The sequence below is a fragment of the Enhydra lutris genome, unplaced genomic scaffold (assembly GCF_002288905.1).
Source record: "Enhydra lutris kenyoni isolate GAN:26980312 unplaced genomic scaffold, ASM228890v2 scaffoldscaffold26, whole genome shotgun sequence".
NCBI classification, from domain to species: domain Eukaryota; kingdom Metazoa; phylum Chordata; class Mammalia; order Carnivora; family Mustelidae; genus Enhydra; species Enhydra lutris.
The window spans coordinates 714326-732035 of NW_019154110.1; the positions used below are offsets into that span (position 1 = coordinate 714326).

The 17710-nt window shown below is 53.4% G+C and overlaps 1 protein-coding gene across 1 annotated transcript in view; it reads right to left on the reverse strand.

Annotated features, from left to right (window-relative positions):
• LOC111151526 (RAP1 GTPase activating protein 2) overlaps positions 1-1464 on the reverse strand; it is a 182050-nt gene extending 180586 nt beyond the window's left edge. The window contains exon 1 of the mRNA XM_022509576.1: positions 1406-1464. Coding sequence (XP_022365284.1) covers positions 1406-1449 — 44 coding nt within the window. The 5' untranslated portion in view covers positions 1450-1464. The remainder of the gene's footprint in view (positions 1-1405) is intronic.
• Between the last annotated feature and the right edge of the window lie 16246 nt (positions 1465-17710).

The following is a 17710-nucleotide window of genomic DNA, read 5'->3' on the forward strand; positions in this document are numbered from 1 at the left end:
ATGGCTCTCAGACAGAAAGCCTCTCATGGCCCCGAGCCCCGCCCTATAGTGATCCCAGCCTGCCTGACTAGGAAGCAGATGAGGTGATTCGAACCCAGAGCCCACACTCAGCACAGCAACCCCTTGGCCCCAGGGAGGGAGGGGGCGTCAGGGGGGGTGCCCATGAGTAGGCCCCAGGCTGCCCTGTGCCAGCCCTAGCACCATGTCATCCTCACTCTCCCCATCTGCCAAACACGCAGCACCCGCAACTCCTTCCTGCCGGAGGACGGATGGCAAAGTGCCTTTGGAGAGAAGGGAGAGGAAAGTCAAAGTCTGTACACACACAGAAGCGTAACCAGCCAGAAGAGCAGATGGAGCCCACCTCTTCCCAGCCCTGGCGGCCCCTCCTTCTCTCCCTTGCCTCAGTGCTCCCCCACTCAGCCCACCAGGCTCCATACCAGGGCACCCCAAGCCACCCTCCCAGCAGCAGTGGGAACCTTTCCTCTGACAACGCCCCAGGCCCAGAAGCTGAAAGGAAACCGATAATGAAAACCATGAGACCCCACTCCCCAGCTGAGGAGAAGCTGCCAACAGCTGGTAACCAGAGACAAGTCTTTGACCTCAGTCTCCCCATTTTCTGGCCCCCTAGGGAGGGAAGAGCCTCTCCCTTGTTCTGCATGGAAGCCTAGTGGCCTCAAGGACCAGGCAAGAGGCTGGAGCACAAAGCACAAAGCTCAGGCTCAGATGGAGCTGGGATTGGCTGCTCGTGGTGGGAGGAGGGGTATCTGGACACAGGCCTGCCCGTCCCTCGCAGCTCACCCCCACAGCGGTCCAGTGGGCCACAGACACCCCCATCACAAAGTCACACACACACACACACACACACACATACACACACACACACACACACAGATGATGCAGATAGCACACACACACGGACAGGAACACACAAAGCTACGGACGACCAGAGGAGCCAACACCTGCTCAGAAACGCAGAGTGCACACGTGGTCACATGCCGCACACACCTACGCAGCCAGCCACACGCTTCATACACGGCCACCCAGACGGGCAGCTGCAGGCATGCTGCACACAAGCACGCACACAACCACGATCATCACAGAGGCGCCGAAACACACATGGGAGCACACGACAAGACACATTCAACCCCACCCCTCCAGCGATCTCATGCTGGCACCAGCTCCAACATTGTGGGTCCCCTAGATCCTGCTCCAGGGACGGCAAGGAGAAGCTTGCTGTCTGATACCCCACCATCTCCACCAGCCCCTGCATCTCAAACACCCACCTCCCCACAGGTCTCAGGCACAACCCGAGTCCCCTCACCACCCCCCAGGAGGCCGCAGCAGATGCAAGACTTCCCAGCTGGGTTTGCTCCCATCCCTGCGGCTGCCCTCCTCTGCCACCTACCATCCAAAGCCCCCAAAGGAGACGCTGCGCTTCCTGCGAAACATGGTTGTAGCCGGGGGGCCCCGGGTCCCGGCAACGTCCCCGGGGCTGTTGGCAAAAGGGCCGTGGCGCAGCCGGGTCGGTGGGGCCACAGGCTGAGAGCAGGACACCCGGTGTGGCACCTCCCCTGTCGCCTGCCCCCCAAGCCCAGCACTTCCTGTGGGTGAGGCCGCAGGGCTGGGAGGTGTGTCCTGCCCCCCAGGAGGCACCGAGACAGCCAGCAGGGGAGTTCGCAGAGGGCAGCTTCCCCACGCCCAGAGGAACCCACAGCTCCGGAAGGGGCTCGGCGGGCAGATTGCACCACAGCCCGACTTGGCAGCTCGGTCCCACACAGCCCCAGCTTCCCAGAACCCAAAGGAGGGCGAGGCACAGGCACACACAAACGTGCCTGTGAGGGAGATAGAGAGCCGGCTGGAAGGCTCGGGGGCCTTGCAGACAGGCCACTCACACCCACTCCCCTGAGCTGCCGGAGACGGGACCGCTGCCTTCCTGCTCCCGCAGGGCTCCGCACACGCCAGCTGAAGCAGCCCCACGCCTGCACACTCATGGGCACTCACAGGAGCACAGGGGCACACACACACGTGCATACGTATCCATGCACGGGCACAGTGGTGTGCTCACGCAAGCATCCTCAGACACCCACATACACACGCACACAGGCACGACACACTCCCATGCAAGTCCACACAGACCTTGCTCAACAGTGATACCTGCGTGTAGATCTCGTGTCCGCATCTCCCCACAAGACACAGGCTCACACAGGGAGGGAGACCCACGTGCACACACCCAGGCACACACTCAGACTGCACACACGCCCACGTACCCACGCAGAGGCACAGACCCCTTCAAGGGTCTAGACAGAGGTCAGCGGGGTCACCCTTCGTGCTGGTGATAGTGGGGGTGGGAGGGTGGCCCATGTGGGCGAGTGGGTTTCTTTCCTGCTGGAACTCAGCTCTGCGTGCACCCATGCCAACCGTGCGGGGTATGCAGTAGGTTCTCACTAATGACAGCCCAAGGAAGGGTGCGGCACACCCGCTAGCACCGGCCTGAGTGGGGAAGACCACAGCCGGGCGCCGGGCGCCGGGCCCCTGCCCTGCCCTCAAGCAGTGCAGAAAGGGAAATACAGTTGCCGTGGCCTTTTTCACTGGCCCACCCTCCCCACAGCTTCCTGTTTGAGACCCACTGCCACTCTGGGCGTCAGATGGGTGGGGCCACCCCCAGGTCATAGACAAAGGACACAGGCGTTTCTTTTTTCTGGACTCCTCCACAGCAGGAAAGGCACTCAGGTGGCGAGTAGCCCCCTAGATGGGCCACAGGACCAGCTTCAGGGCCCAGCCCAGTTCCGATCCATGAGCGGTAAGTACGGGGTCCTTTCGTTGAAGGCAGCTGGCCTCTCGGCAGAAGCCTGGCGGTCCTCGGTTCCGCTACATACTCCACCCCCGCCTTCACCAGGGAAGGAAGGACGGTGTGGCCCACCCTCTGGGGTTGCACCAGACCAATGGCTTCCCACTGGATGTCCACTGCACATCCAGATCTCTCCCCACACTGCACCCACCCCACACCCAGGAGCTGCTTGGCAGAAAGCATGGATGCTTGGGGTCCTGCCAGCCCCGCGTCCATGTGGCCTCTCTCTGGGTAAAACAGCTCTGTGCCCCATGCACTCCCAGAAGGAGCCCCGGGGCAGCCCAGCTAAGCAGGGTGCCTGCCCTGCCGGCCACAGTGACGCACTCAGGAGTGGGCAGGAGAACACTGCGGACCTCACTCCCAGAACACAGCCCCCTCCTGCCAAGGCTGCTAAACCACAGATGGACGCACAGTACATAGGAGAGTGGGGGAGAGAACAGGAGAAAGCGGGTCTTCGGGACATTGAACTCCTGGAGCAGCCAGCCTCTGGGCATGCAAGAGCCTGACATATATCCCATTATCCCTAAAGCCAACAGGAGCTGGATTCCTCTCACTCTCCACTGAGGAAGTCCCAACTAAGATCAAGAGCTCGGTGGGTGCAGTGGTGCAGGCGAGAAAAGCCAGCGGGCCGCTCAGCCCACCCCTCCCCACGCCAACTCCAGTCCTAGGCCCACCACGGCTCCGGGTACAGAGAGCGCCAGGTGAGAGCTGGGGCTGGGTGCCACACGGGTGACTAATAACACAATTCCTGTTGCAAATTACTTCCTTTTTTTAATCAATTAGAGGGAGATCATAGTGAACCCATCACTGAAGCCCATCATGTGCCGTCTTTCATGTGGGAGAGAATGAAGTGGGGTCATCCCAACAAGCCGGGGCGCTTCCAACCACACGTCAGCTAGTCTCACCTGTGTACACATGTGACCCTGTTTTCATGTTATCCATCACCTGGGGGAAGAGGCGGACTAGAGATGCTCTCACGCAGGCCCTCCTAGTAGACAGAGACAACTGGGCGAACACTGGGTGAGAGACCACAGCCCAGGATTGCTGCAGGCCCAGGCCCAAGCATCTGGAGGTCAGCAGTGCGGCCCAGGGACCCGACAGGAAGCAGCATTTCAAGGCCCCTGCTGCTGCCACCTGGAGGCTGGATTCTCCTATTTGGGGTTCTGGTCTCTTACATGGTAACCACAAAAGACAGGGCGCTTTGTGACTCAGACCCCAGGCCCAGGACCAGCAATGGCCTGGCGGCATCAGCAGGAAGGAGCACAGAACTCACAGTGTCCTGGATGTCCTCAAAGCCACTCAGATCCGGGAATCTTGGAGAGTCCAGACAGACCCATACCTTTCTGACTCCTCAGAGTGAGGGCCCGGAGACAGAGAAGTGAGGTTCCCAGATGACTTATATTTTACTCTCTGAGCTCTAGAGGGAGCTGAGAGCCAATCTAGAGCATCTCCCACTTTCCCTTCCTCAGCTCCAGTCTCCCGAGCCTTATAGCCGTGTGACCTTCAACAAGTCACCTAACCCGGGAGGCCTCAGTTTCCCCCTCTGTATTGTGGAGGCTGCCACCACGGCTTACAGGATTAAGTGCAGGGCTCCCACACCATTACAGGAGCTGTTATAACTAGAATCTATTACAATCCCGCCCCCTCCCCTGGTCCTGCTCAGCTTCCTGTCGCCCCTGCTCTGACCCCTCAGTTCCTGTTCTGTAGGGGGGTGGGTGGCGAGGGGTCCATGCACTCTCTGGGAAAGACCATGAGTCAGAGAAAAGAGAAGCACGCTGTGAGCCAGGCCCAGCCCTCCTACCCCCACCATGCACAGCCCAGCTTCCTCCCAGACCTCCGCTGACTCAGACGGCCAAGCCGTCAGAATGGAGACAAGGACAAGCCATGGGGATGGGGGAGCCAAGAGCAGCGCCTGTATCTGGGAGCTTCCTATGGGCGGTGCCAACCTAACCGCTTAGCTCCTCTTGGTCTCACAGCCACCTCTGAGATAACACCACTGTTACCCCATTTTACAGATGAGGACACTGACGCACAGAAATATCAAAGAACTTGACAAAATTTGCCCAGCACAATGGTAGCCAAGTTAGGTAGGATGCTGGAGACTGAGTTATCAGTCATTGTCCTATATGACGCTCTGCACTGGTGCCGATGGCCAAATCAACCTACACAAGGGCCCAATTCATGCAGCACCCATTTTACAGAGAAGAAAACTAAGGACCTGGAAGCACAGCACAGCTCAACAGCTACAAGGACGAAGTCAGAAAGAGCAAGTCCCCACATCCTTCTAATACCAGGCGAGACGGGCTCCTTCCCTCCTGAGCTTGCTCCTTGCCCCATCCACAGAGCCAGCTTAGGGTCACCAAATCACAAGGCCCTGGTTTCTGTGCTGGAGGCCTGTGGGTGCTCCTGGTCCAGGTGACAGACAAGTTCCAGCCAGAGCCTTAAGCCCAGGACAGAGCTCCGGGGGACCCACCCAGATATCCGGGCTTTAGGGGGATGTGGAGCTGAGAACACCAGCTGGGATCAGAGGAGGAAGCAGTCCGAGTCCCTGCCAACAGCCCCTGAGCCAGGTCTACAGGCCCTTGGGGGCAGGATGGAAGGGAGTGACCATGAGGTTTCCTCTGCTTGGACAGCTCTGTCCTCACAGCCACTAGTGGGAGCTGAAAGTGGAGACAAGCTCCTTTTCCAGGCATGGGGATGAGCAGTTATGGGAAGCTCAGAAAACAGAGGCCCCTGGAGAAGCAGGCACTATGTCATTAGGCCTAGATCCTCCCCTGTCCACATGGTGTGACCTGGCACCAGCAGTGACCTGCGGTGGCTCAGTTTTCCTCCCAACCTGACCACTGAACCACCCAGAACAGGCCACATACTCCTCAGGGGCTTCCGCTGACCTTTCCTCAAAGGGGAGGCTAGATTCACCCCTGCTTCCTTCATAAGCCAACTGAGGACAAAGGATAGTGGCAGAGAAGGACACTGATCTCCAGGAAAACAGGGTGGAATGGCATTCAGACCCAGCAAACCCGAATTGGTGAGAAATCCACACTTTGGGATGGCGACAAATGCACGTCTAAGATCTGCACTGTGATTTAGGCTGCACTGATCACTTCCCCACACGCGCTATCTCAGGGGCCAGACTGAATTTCTCATTGCACAAGTTCTGCAAAGCAAGACGGTGATGAAAATTTGCAAAAGCAATGCTAGTGAAAACCGGACTCCTGACCCCTGACTGCACGGTTTATTCTGACCTGCTCAGTACTGCCTGCCAAGAGAACTGCTCACAACACATGGCTGTGGACTGAACCACCATCAAATGGAGCACAACTTAAAAGTGTTTAAACAGGACACCTAGTGGGCTCAGTCCACCAGGCATCTGCCTTTGGCTCCAGTCACAGTCCCAGAGTCCTGGGATCGAGCCCCACATCAGGCTCTCTGCTCAGTGGGGTGTCTGCTTCTCCCTCTGCCTGCCTCTCCCCCTACTCATGCTCTCTCTCCCTCACTCACTCTCTCTCTAAAATAAATAAAATCTTTTTAAATAAATAAATAAAGTTGTTTAAATAATAACAAGGTACCCCTTTTAGCCATCAGATGGTAAAGGTTAAGAAACCTTGACAATGGTATGAGGATATAAGGAAACAGGACTACCATCATTAGTGTAGATATTTGGCAATATTTATCAAAATTTTAAGTGCACACACCATTCGTGCCAACAGTTTTTGTTTTGTTTTGTTTTTAAAGATTTTATTTATTTATTTGACAGAGATCACAAGTAGGCAGAGAGGCAGGCAGAGAGAGAGGAGGAAGCAGGCTCCCTGCTTAGCAGAGAGCCCAATGCAGGGCTCGATCCCAGGTCCCTGTGCCAAACGCAGAAGCTTTTACCCACTAAGCCACCCAGGTGCCCCTGGTGCCAACAGTTTTGTCTTCAGAGATTTATTCCACATATAAACTCATACAAGTCGACAAGATCTATGCATACAGATGTTAATCACACCATTGTTTGAAACAGCAAATAACAAAAAAACCTAAATGACCAACATTTAACTAGACTGGAAAATAAGCATAAGATGGGATGCTATGGGGGTGCCTGGGTGGCTCAGTCAGTTAAGCAGCTGCCTTCAGCTCAGGTCATGATCCCAGGATCTGGGACCAGAGTCCATGTCAGCTACTTGCTCAGTGGGGGGTCTGCTTCTCCCACTCCCTCAGCTGCTCCCCTGGCTTGTGTTCACGCATGCACTCGCTCTCTCTCTCTCTCTCTCTCTCTGTCAAATAAATAAAATCTTAAAAAAAAAAAAAAAGATGGAATATTATGGAGCCACTGAAAAGAAGGCAGAATATATGTGTTGCTATAAAAAGATAATCTAAGAATTCAAGTTTTTAAAAAAAACAGCTCATATAGTAGGATTTCATTAGTTTAAATAAATACAGAAATTCTTCTTTTTTTTTTTTAAAGAGGGAGAGGGAAGGGGTGGGACAGAGAGAGAATCTTAAGCAGGTTCCAGCCTCAGCATGAGCCTGACCTCACCACCCTGAGATCATGACCTGAGCCAAAATCAAGAGTTGGACACTTGACCAAATCCCTACACATGCCTGGACAATTTCTGGAATGGAACATAAGCAATGGTCCAACACTAGTTACCTCTGAAGAATGGGACCAGAAGTAGAAATTTGGGGGGAAGGGACTTTTCATTTTATGTTATTTTGTGCTGCTTGTTTTTTGTTCATTTGGGGCTTGGGGGGGTTGTCATGAACGTGTAATAATTTAAAGAAAAAAATGTTAAATATATGAATGATTTGCTTTAAAAACAAAAAAAAACAAACAAACAAAAAAAAAAAACAAAGGCAGAAACAGTAGCAGCTACAAAGGCTCATTTCTTTAAAACCTTCTTATGCAGGGCCCCTGGGTGGCTCAGTTGTTAGGCATCTGCCTTCAGCTCAGGTCATGATTCCAGGGTCCTGGGATTGAGCCCCATATCATGCTCCCTGCTCAGCGGGAAGCCTGCTTCTCCCTCTCTCACTCCCCCTGCTTGTGTTTCCTCTCTCGCTGTGTTGTCTCTCTCTGTTAGATAAACAAATAAAATCTTAAAAATAAAGTAAAACCTTCTTATGCTATTTCAAGCTCAGACACTGATCTCAGTCCTGGGACCATCTCTTCTACTCTGAAGGGAACTTTGTCTTGCCCCAGAAAGGGCAGACCAGGCTCTCTTTCACTGCCTGACTCCAGATGGTTCCTCCATCCTCTCTTCTTTTAAGCAAAGAGTCTGTGCTTTAATCTTAAGAAAACTCAAAGGAGACCAACATACAATTATGCGGGAGGAAATTTGGATCTGGTGTTCATTTTACATGAGTGTATCAAGTTTATGGAAATTCACCCATACCCTTAACATCTGTACACTTTCTGTATGTGTATTATGCTTTAATAAAGAGGTTTGTTTTTTCTTTTTTTTTAAGATTTTATTTATTTATTTGACAGACAAAGGTCACAAGTAGGCAGAGAGGCAGGCAGAGAGAGGGGAGGGGGAGAAGCAGGCTCCCTGCTGAGCAGAGAGCCCAATGCGATGAGGGGCTCGATCCCAGGACCCTGGGACCATGACCTGAGCTGAAAGCAGAGGCTTTACCAAACTGAGCCACCCAGGCGCCCCAAAGAGGTTTGTTTTTTCATACACATGCTTTTTGACCTCTCAATTCTGTTCCCAATTCCACAACCTCCCAAGGAGAAAAATATCAGCCAAGTTTTACCTTCAAGGGTCTCCTCCACACTGCTATCATAACTATGAAACTATGGAAATGACCTAAATTACTGACAGGATAAATTCAAGAAAGATCCTACCTCCCAACAACTGAGTCCATTCCAGTCAATATAAAGTATAAGTACAGGGGCGCCTGGATGGCTTAGTGGGTTAAAGCCTCTGCCTTTGGCTCAGGTCATGATCTCAAGGTCCTGGGATTGAGCCCCGCATGGGGGGAGGGGGGGGTCTCTGCTCAGCAGGGAGCCTGCTTCCTCCTCTCTCTCTGCCTGCCTCTCTGCCTACTTGTGATCTCTGTCTGTCAAATAAATTTTAAGAATCTTTTTTTAAAAATAAATAAACAAAAAATAAAAGGAAGCAAAAGGAGGCAAGAAAGGGGACAAGCCCAGTGTTATAAGTTACTGGTTTTCAAATGCACTGGGCATGAGAGTCACCTGGGGCTTAAAATAACATGGGTTCAGGGGCATCTGGGTGGTTCAGTTGTTACACATCTGTCTTGGGCTCAGGTCATGATCCTGGGGTCCCAGGATCAAGTCCCGCTTCGGGCTCCCTGCTCAGACGGGAGCCTGCTTCTCCCTCTCCCATTCCCCCTGCTTGTGTTCCCTCTCTGGCTGTCTCTCTCTGTCAGATAAATAAATAAAAAATCTCTCTTTTTTTTTTTTAATTAACAAAAATAAATAAATAAATAAATAAATAAATAAATAACACAGGTTCAAAGCCCAGCGCTGTTGCTTACCAGCAGTGTGACCCTGGGCAAGTCTTCAACTTCTGTGTCTCAGACCAGACTCCCCATCTATAAGGGGTGAGGGGTATATGAAGCCTTTAGAGGGGTACCCAGCATAGACCTACATGTGTGTTAGCCCGTGGGACTGCTAAAATCCTGACTCCATCATTCTGGGTTAGGGCCAGGGAATCTGCATGCTTAACAAACTCCCCTGACAGCTCTGGCTCTGGCCCAGTGAGGAACACTGGAAGGAAATCCACTACAATGCTCCCATTATCTCTGGTGGCGCTGAAACTATCTGCAGGAAGTCTTGGGCACAAGAACTGTCTGAGGGAGATCTCTCTAAAGGCGATCACAGAGCCCCCTCTTCCAACTCTGTCCATCCTCCATTCTCCATTCGGCTGGGTCACTCCCAACCCTCCCCTACACCTGCAGAGACTCTCCTGAGTTGGCTGGAGTGTGGGCGTCAGCACCCTCTGCAGGCAACTCTGGGTAGTGCAAGTAGGAAAGGGGGCACCTCGCTTCTATTTCTTGGATGGCAGCCATACTGCCCCCTGGCATAAGGGACTGGGGGCTGGGGGAAGCGTATGTCTTGCAGGAAGGAGATAAGCAACAACCGCCTGGTGTCAGAACACACAGGTTCCAGCCCTGGCTCTGACGTTAAATACAGCTGAGGAGAAACCACTTCAGCACCCTCCAACTCCGTTTTTTTTTCATCTGTAAAGAGTAACGGCACTCATTTCTCGAGACTCTCCTGTGAACCAGTTATATCATACTTTCTACTTTATTTTATCCTGGCCACAACCACATTCTCTCTCCTGGTGAGGAAATGGAGCCAGAGAGAAGTTAAGGAACTTGCCCAAGGTCACAGGGCTGGTGGTGGGCGGCAGTGACAGGATTCAAACCCAGAGGCCTGGCCTGTAACTCATCCGCCATTCCTAGAGAGAACAATGGCAGCATTAGACCTGAGCTAGCGCCAGGCTGGGCGCAAGAAAACAGATTCTTCCTGGGCCCCCACCAGTGCCGAGCTGAGGAGCAGCCCCAGCCTGGGCCAGGAGGAGCACACCCTGGTATTCCTCCCCAGGGCCTGACAGATGGGCTGGGGAGGGAGCCTTCTAGCAGAGGAACAGTGACTCAGGTGGAGGCAGGTAGGAGGGAGGACAGAGGAGAGGCAAGGCGCTCCCTAAAACACAGCATTCTCACGATGTACTTATCATGATCCCCTGAATAAAGATGGCGGTCCTAGTGGGGCTTGGCCTCCCAGGCCCAGAGAAATCCTGTTGGAGTCCCAGCCTTGTGATATCGCCATCAATACTTGTCCCTTGCCCCTTTGAAGGGAGCACGGCTAACTAAGGATGACACAACAAATGGAGACAAGCAAGGCCTTTTCCACTCAAGGTCCCCTCTTCTGTCCCCACTGCTAGGCCCACCCTCAAGAGGCCTCTAAACAGTGAGGTGCCACCTGTACTGCACACAGATGGGTGGGAAATTGGGGCTGAATCCCTCAGCGTGGTGAAAGCCTGAACCAATGCCCCACTTAAGGCCGGGGGATCTCTAGGTGGAACTATAGTCCCTGCTAAAGAAACAACCCAAACAAGTAGATGCTAATGTTGTCCCCATTTTATAGATGGAAAAACTGGGGCACAGAGAGACTAAGTAATTGGCTCAAGGTCACACTCCTAGGATGTAACTGTGGCAGATGGGTCGTATTTTCCAAAGACAGCCACACCATCCCACAATGCAGCCCCATCCCACTCACTCTTATTGCCATGGAACACTGACCCCCTCCATTGAGAGGTGGCATCTCCATTCCCTCCTCCTGGATCCGTGTGGGTCTGGGACTACGGCAGGAGCAATGCTGCATTGTCTCTGAGACCAGGTAAGAAAAGGCAAAATAGCTTCTGCTGGCTCTTTCCTGGGATTCTTGCCCCTTAACCCAGCCACCGTGCTGAGAGGAAACCCAAACTAGCACGGGGGGAGGTGGCCTTTGTGACAAGAAGACAGAGCCCACAGAGAAGCCTGTGTAGTAAGGAACTGCATCCTCAAGCCAAGAGCCAGCATTAAATGCCAGACATGAGCAATTGAGCCTTCAGACCATTCTGATCCCTGCTCTGAGCCACCCCAGACGATGACCGCTCTGCCCCAAGTGCAGATTCCGGAGCAAAATAAATGCTGCCTCTGTTTTCAGCCGTGAGCTTATGGACAGTTTGTGATGCAGTATGAAATAACCAGAAGAGAGGCAGAGCCAGAACTGAACCCAGCAAGCCAGCTCCAGAGCCTGTGCCCCTAGCCAGCCGGCGATGGTCTCTGCCGCCTGAGAGACAGCACAGAGGGGGTGAAAGCCTGGGCCTTGAGGCAGACGTATCTTCATATACTCATTCACTCATTCATTCATTCATTCAACATGTGCTTATTTACTGCATCCCGAGATAGGGTGATTTATAAGAAGTACATGTTTGGTCTTTGTCTACCGTTCCTGGCTCACAGCTTCCCAAACCCTTGGAATTTCATAAGTGCCGAGAGTGATAACAGTGTCCTGTCATGTGAATGAGGTGACTTTTAGAAGCACCAAGGGTTGGAGGCTGGTTGCCAAGAGAACCAATCATGTGATTAGAGGGTTGGAACTTTTAGTCCCACCCCTGACCTCCAGAGAGCTGAAGAGGAGCAGGAGACTGATTCAATCACCAATGGCTAATTTAATCAATTGCTACGTAAGGAAGCCTCCATAAACATGCACAAGGACAGGGCTGGGAGAACGTCCGGGTTGGTGAACATGTGGAGAATGGGGAGAGAGCATACCCTCTCCCCTCTCCCCACACACTGTCCCACACACCTCTTCCACCTGCCTATTCCTGACTTACATCCTTTCATAATAAATGGGTAATCTAGTAAGGAAAATAAACTCTGAGTTCGGGAGCTACTCTAGCAAATTACCCCAACCTGAGGAGGAGGAGGTCCTGGGAACCTCTTTTGTACTGTCAGGGGTCAGAAGCACAGGACAACCTGGGCTTGTGACTAGCCCTTCAGTTGGACTGAACCCTTCACCTGTGGAACACGTGGCTATCTCTGGGTGGGTCGTGTCAGAATCGAGTTGAATTCTCATTATCCCTGTTGGTGTCCAAAAATTGTTTCATTATATATATGGGGAGACCTACCCATCCAATCACAACCACACACACACACACACACACACACACACAATGGAATTGGTCTCAGACCATCCCTACTATGTTCCAGGCTCTGCTAGTGCTGAGGATAGAATGGTGAACAAGGTAGATCCCTGCCCCACGGGGAATGGGAGGGAGGATGTGAAAGAGGAAAACTGGTAGGATCCAAAGGGGCCTGGGTGTGTGAAGAGCCCTGTTTGGAGAGGGTGACTGGGACAACCACTCTGAAGGGGAGATGGCAAGGATAAACAGTCCAGCTTTGTGAAGAGTGAGAGGAACAGCAGCAAACGTAAAGAACAGAGCTGGCGGGCTCCACTACTTACTAGCTATGTGATCTCGGGGAAGTGACCCAGCCTCTCTGAGCCTCTACTTCTTCATAAAATGGGGATACTTTCAGAACCCACCTCATAGCATTGCTCTGAGGAGCCAAGGAGCTAACACATGGATGGTGTGCAGTCCAGGACCTGGCTCAGGAAGAGCTCCAGAAATATAAGTGATTGTGGTGACAGGAATTACTCGAGGCGAAGGGCCCCCGTGGAATGCCCAGAGCCCCCAGAGACCACTCTGCTCCCTATCAGAAACTGCTGGCCACAGCAACCAGGAGGTGGACAGTAGGGGGGCCTCCCACGGCCGCACTGATACTCGGGCCTCTGGGTGGCGGGGGGGAGGGTTCAAGTGTGTGGGGCACGCACACACTTCCCTGAAGCATGCTGACACATACAGCCAGGCTTCAGCCCACCCCCTGCAGCCGTTCCTGACTCATCTCCTCAATCCAGGGCTCATCCACCTGCCCCTGGATGTTCAGAGCTCAAAGGCTGGGGCTGGAAGGTGCACCAATTATCCCTCCCAGGCCCTGCCCCAAAGGCAATGCCTCTTCCCCACCCCGAGTCAGTGGGGAAGAAGCAACTCCCTCAAGGCAGAGGGAGGTACAAGGACAGGAAACTTGGAGAGAGGACAGAGCACGGCAGGGCAGAAGACTCACGAGCCACAGGGGGCCAGGCAATCATGCTGGGGCCAAGTATCACCAGCCATCAAACCTGCATCTTTGAGGACTCTGGAGGGCGCCCAGTGGGTGGCCGACATGCATACCCAGGGGAAAGCACAGGAACATACAACAAAGCACAACAATGCACACAGGGACACACACATACAGAGATGTGCAGCAACGTGCCCTCCAGACAGGTGTGTACAGCTTCCTGTGCCCAGCCGCCTGTCCCTCCCCTCCTGCTCTTGCTCACTACTGGTCATCTCATCGGCAAGGTCCCCCAGGGGCCTGTGCCTGCTGCCATCTGCTGACCCAGACCTGGCAGGGCCCAGCCAGCAGACCCAGCATAATTCAGGAAGCAGGCTGCCAGCCCTGGATCAGAACTAGGGAAGGGGGCGGGAAACCAGCTGGCTCTGAGACCCCAGCACGGCCAGGGCCAGGGGCTCAGCACATTCTGCTTTCAGGCCGAGTCCCCCAGAGCCTAAGCCTTGCCTTGGGGTCCCACCTGCCATGGGAGCCCCTGTGGCAGGTGGAAAGGAATCCCCCTTATAACTATACACAAGCCCTGAAGGGTTGTGGCAAGCAGAGCAAAATAAAAAATAAATAAAAAAAATAAAAACCAACTACAGCATCGCTGGTTAAGATCAGACATGAAGCAGAACTTTCCACTAGAGAAGCACCAAAGCACTCAGAGAAAGGTGTGGGCAAGAAGAGACAGCCATGTGGCTCCATAAAGAAGTCCTCTTTAAAAAGGGAGGAGGTGGGGACGCCTGGGTGGCTCAGTTAATGCAACTGAAAATGTTTTTCAAAACTAAAAAAAAAAAAAAGCAAGCATCTGCCTTCAGCTCAGGTCATGATCCCAGGAACCTGGGACAGAGTTCCACATCAGATACCCTGCTCAGCAAGGAGCCTGCTTCTCCCCACTGCCTGCCGCTCCCCCCAACTTGTGCGCTCTGTCTCCCTGAAAAATAAATAGATAAAATCTTTAAAAAAACAATAATAATAAATAAAAAGGGAGGAGGTAGATACACCAGCATTACTGATTTTTTTTTACTACATTTATTAAAAACGAAAGGAGTCCCAAATCGCAGAGGTCAGAGAGATCTTTAAATGGCTGTAAATGAAGATAGTGGCTACTGAACATCCCTGGCCTGGGCTGCGTGGGACCTTGCCTGCAGGCAGAGGGATGGATGCAGTGACCTTTGGGCTGCCGGCCTGAGCTGCCTGGGCATGAACACGAGGCAGCTGGACACTGTCTCCACTGGTGCCGTCTCCCTGAGGGGGTGGCATGTTTCTCAGAAACAGTGGGTAGGCTAGGGCCACCAGGGCCACCACGGTACAAAGCCTTGGCAGAAGCACATCCTCAACAGGACACAAATGTCTGCAGGCAGCATCTCAGCTGCCAGAGCAGGTGGTGTGGCCAGAGAGAGGCTGGGAGCCACTTGGGGGGCAAAGGAGGATGAGGAGGCCAAATCTATGTGCCCCACCCTGAAATACGAAGAACCTGCCCGGCTTATGTCCTGGGACCACCAACTAATTCTCAACCACGGTCATCCCTCATCTCATGCTAACCCCCGTCGCTCTCCCAGAGGCCCAGCCTGTCCCTGCCACCTCAGGCACCAGGCTGCCCACCTCGCCCCACAGGCCTGGCTCCTCCTCACTCTTGGCCATCCCTTCCCTTCCCTCTCTGCTATTTTCTTTCCCCTTCTTCCATCCCCTGTACTGAACTCCCCACTGACTGTGGCCCAGACCAGTGCCTACCACCATCTGCCAACTCCACACGCCAGCACCTGCCCTCCTGCCACTCCTCTTCCAAGCACTTGCTTCAAGCCGCCCACACCCCTCGAGTCCCACTGCCCGCTGCCAGGGACAAGCCCAGCAAGAGGCACGTCCAAGCAGCCGGCCCGGGGGCAGGGCGAGCTGGCTCCAGTCCATAGACTGCACCGCAGGACATTACAGGGGATCTGGGAGATGGGGCCACAGCTCCAGAAGGAACTGCCCAGGGCAGGTGTCTGGCCCTGGAACCCCAGATTCTACTGCCAGGGGCCAGGGGCGGGGGGGGGGGACATATTTAGAGGTCACTTAATCCACCTCCTCCCCCACTTAAGTGAATGAGTGTCTGAGCTCCCCACAATGGGCGATCTTCCCAACTATACAGAAAAACATTTAAGGACGCATTGCCAGGTTCAAAAATTTAATAAATACCTTATTTAATGCTGATAATCCCCGATAAGAAAACTGAGGCTCAGAGAAGACAGGTAATTTGCCCAAGGTCATGCAGCATGTTGGATACCTCAGTATGCCACTTCAAACCCTCTCTGCCCCATTTCTTACTCCAGCCACTTCAGCAACAACCAGCCTTCTGCAGCCTTGGAGCTGCAGCACATGCAAAACTTCACCAAGGGCTGCGTGGGGCCTGCTACGAGGCTGCAGTGTGGGACGCCCTCAAGAACCCACTTGGGCTTCACACAGGTACGGCCTGGAGGCATGTGGGAGCTCCTGTCCACGAAGTCATCCTGTCCAGTGGGGAAGAGAGCTGATAGATGAACGCTTCCCTGTCTCTCTCCGCAATGGGGCAGTTCTGAAATCCATTCCATAAGGCTCCTCAGGAGACTGCCCAGGACAGACTGGTGGTCAAAAAAATAACGTACTCTGGGGCACCTGAGTGGCTCATTCAGTTAAGCATCCAACTGTTGGTTCCTGCTCAGGTCATGATCTCAGGGTCATGGGATAGATCCCCATACCAGGCTCTGCACTCAGAGCCTGCTTGAGATTCTCTCTGCCCCGCCCCTCACACTCATTCTCTCTCTCCTTAAAATAAATAAATCTTTTTAGAAAATGCATCCTTGGGGCACCTGAGTGGCTCAGTCGGTTAAGCATCTGCCTTTGGCTCAGGTCATGATCTTGGGGTCCTGGGATGGAGCTCCATGTTGTCAGGCTCCCTGCTGCAGGGGGAGTCTGCTTCTTCTTCTCCCTCTACTTCTCCCCCTGCTAATGTGCACACACACTCTGTCTCCGACTCAAATAAATAAAATCTTTTCTTTTAAATTCATCCTTGTACTGCTTTCCCCTTTTCTATTTTTTTTGGTAAACTCTACATCCAACATGGGGCTTGAACTCACAACCCCCAGATCAAGAGTCCCATAGTCCTATGCTCCATAAACTAAGCCAATCAGCCACCCTTCGCTTTCCCTTTTTCCCCTTCATGCCCTCTGCCGCATCCTTGTTTCCCAAGACCACTTCCCAAACAAACCACCATACACAAGCCTTTCTCTCAGCTTCTGCTTTGGGGGAACACAGGTGGAGACACAATGAGAGGATGGTGGGGCTTGGATACGAACCCAGGTCTGAGTAACAACAGGGCCTTTATGCTTAACCAGCTGATGCTGCTACCACCATCCATCCCTGGGTCCCTTTTCCTTAAGGTTCAAGTCATTCTGAATCACAACAGCTCAGCCACACTTGCTCCAGACAAGGTACAGGAAACAGGGAGAAAAGGGTATGAGGGTACCTGCAGGAGAAGAGTCATCTCTCTGGAACTAAAGCCACCTCCCCCAAATTGCTTCAACACCCTAGGTTGAGCAGGAGTCCCAGCTAGGTATGCCCTGGCCCTACCATCTGTAACATCTGCCTCTAACCAGAAACTTCTGTGGCTCTTCAGCTCCAGTCCCCCATCCCAGCCCCCAAACAGGCCCCCCAAGTGCACCCCCACTCTTCAACATCTTTCAAAGGAGAGGGGACCTCAGGTAGCTTCTTGAAGCCTGAGCAGCCAGAACTAGCAGACACCCACACTGCCCCACCCTGGGACTCAGAAAACCCAACACACCTGCTTGGAGGTGAGGACAGAGCCTCCCCCCCACCCCCCGGACTCCTGCCCAAGTCACAAAGATGAGATGGGACTTTCCTGGGAGAAATCACTCCTGGGACCTCACAGCCCTGAGTCACTCCTAGCCTCCCTGCCCCATCCCACCCCTACTCTGGCCCCTGTTTGAATCCTCCTTAACCCGTAGCAAAGAGGGGGGTGGTTCTTCCCTCTGCATGGGAAACTGAGGCCTGTGAGGCTTAAGGTAAAGCCAGTGTCGCAAAGCATGAAAAGAACCCAAGAGTCCTGGCACCCGGCCCAGGACAACCCTATTATTCCCTTAGGGAGGCTGTTCTGAAGGGGACCACTCAACGGAGGCAGATCTCCAGCATTCAGAGCCCAAACCCCACTTGCATATCAATGCCCTTTGGCTTGTTAAGAAG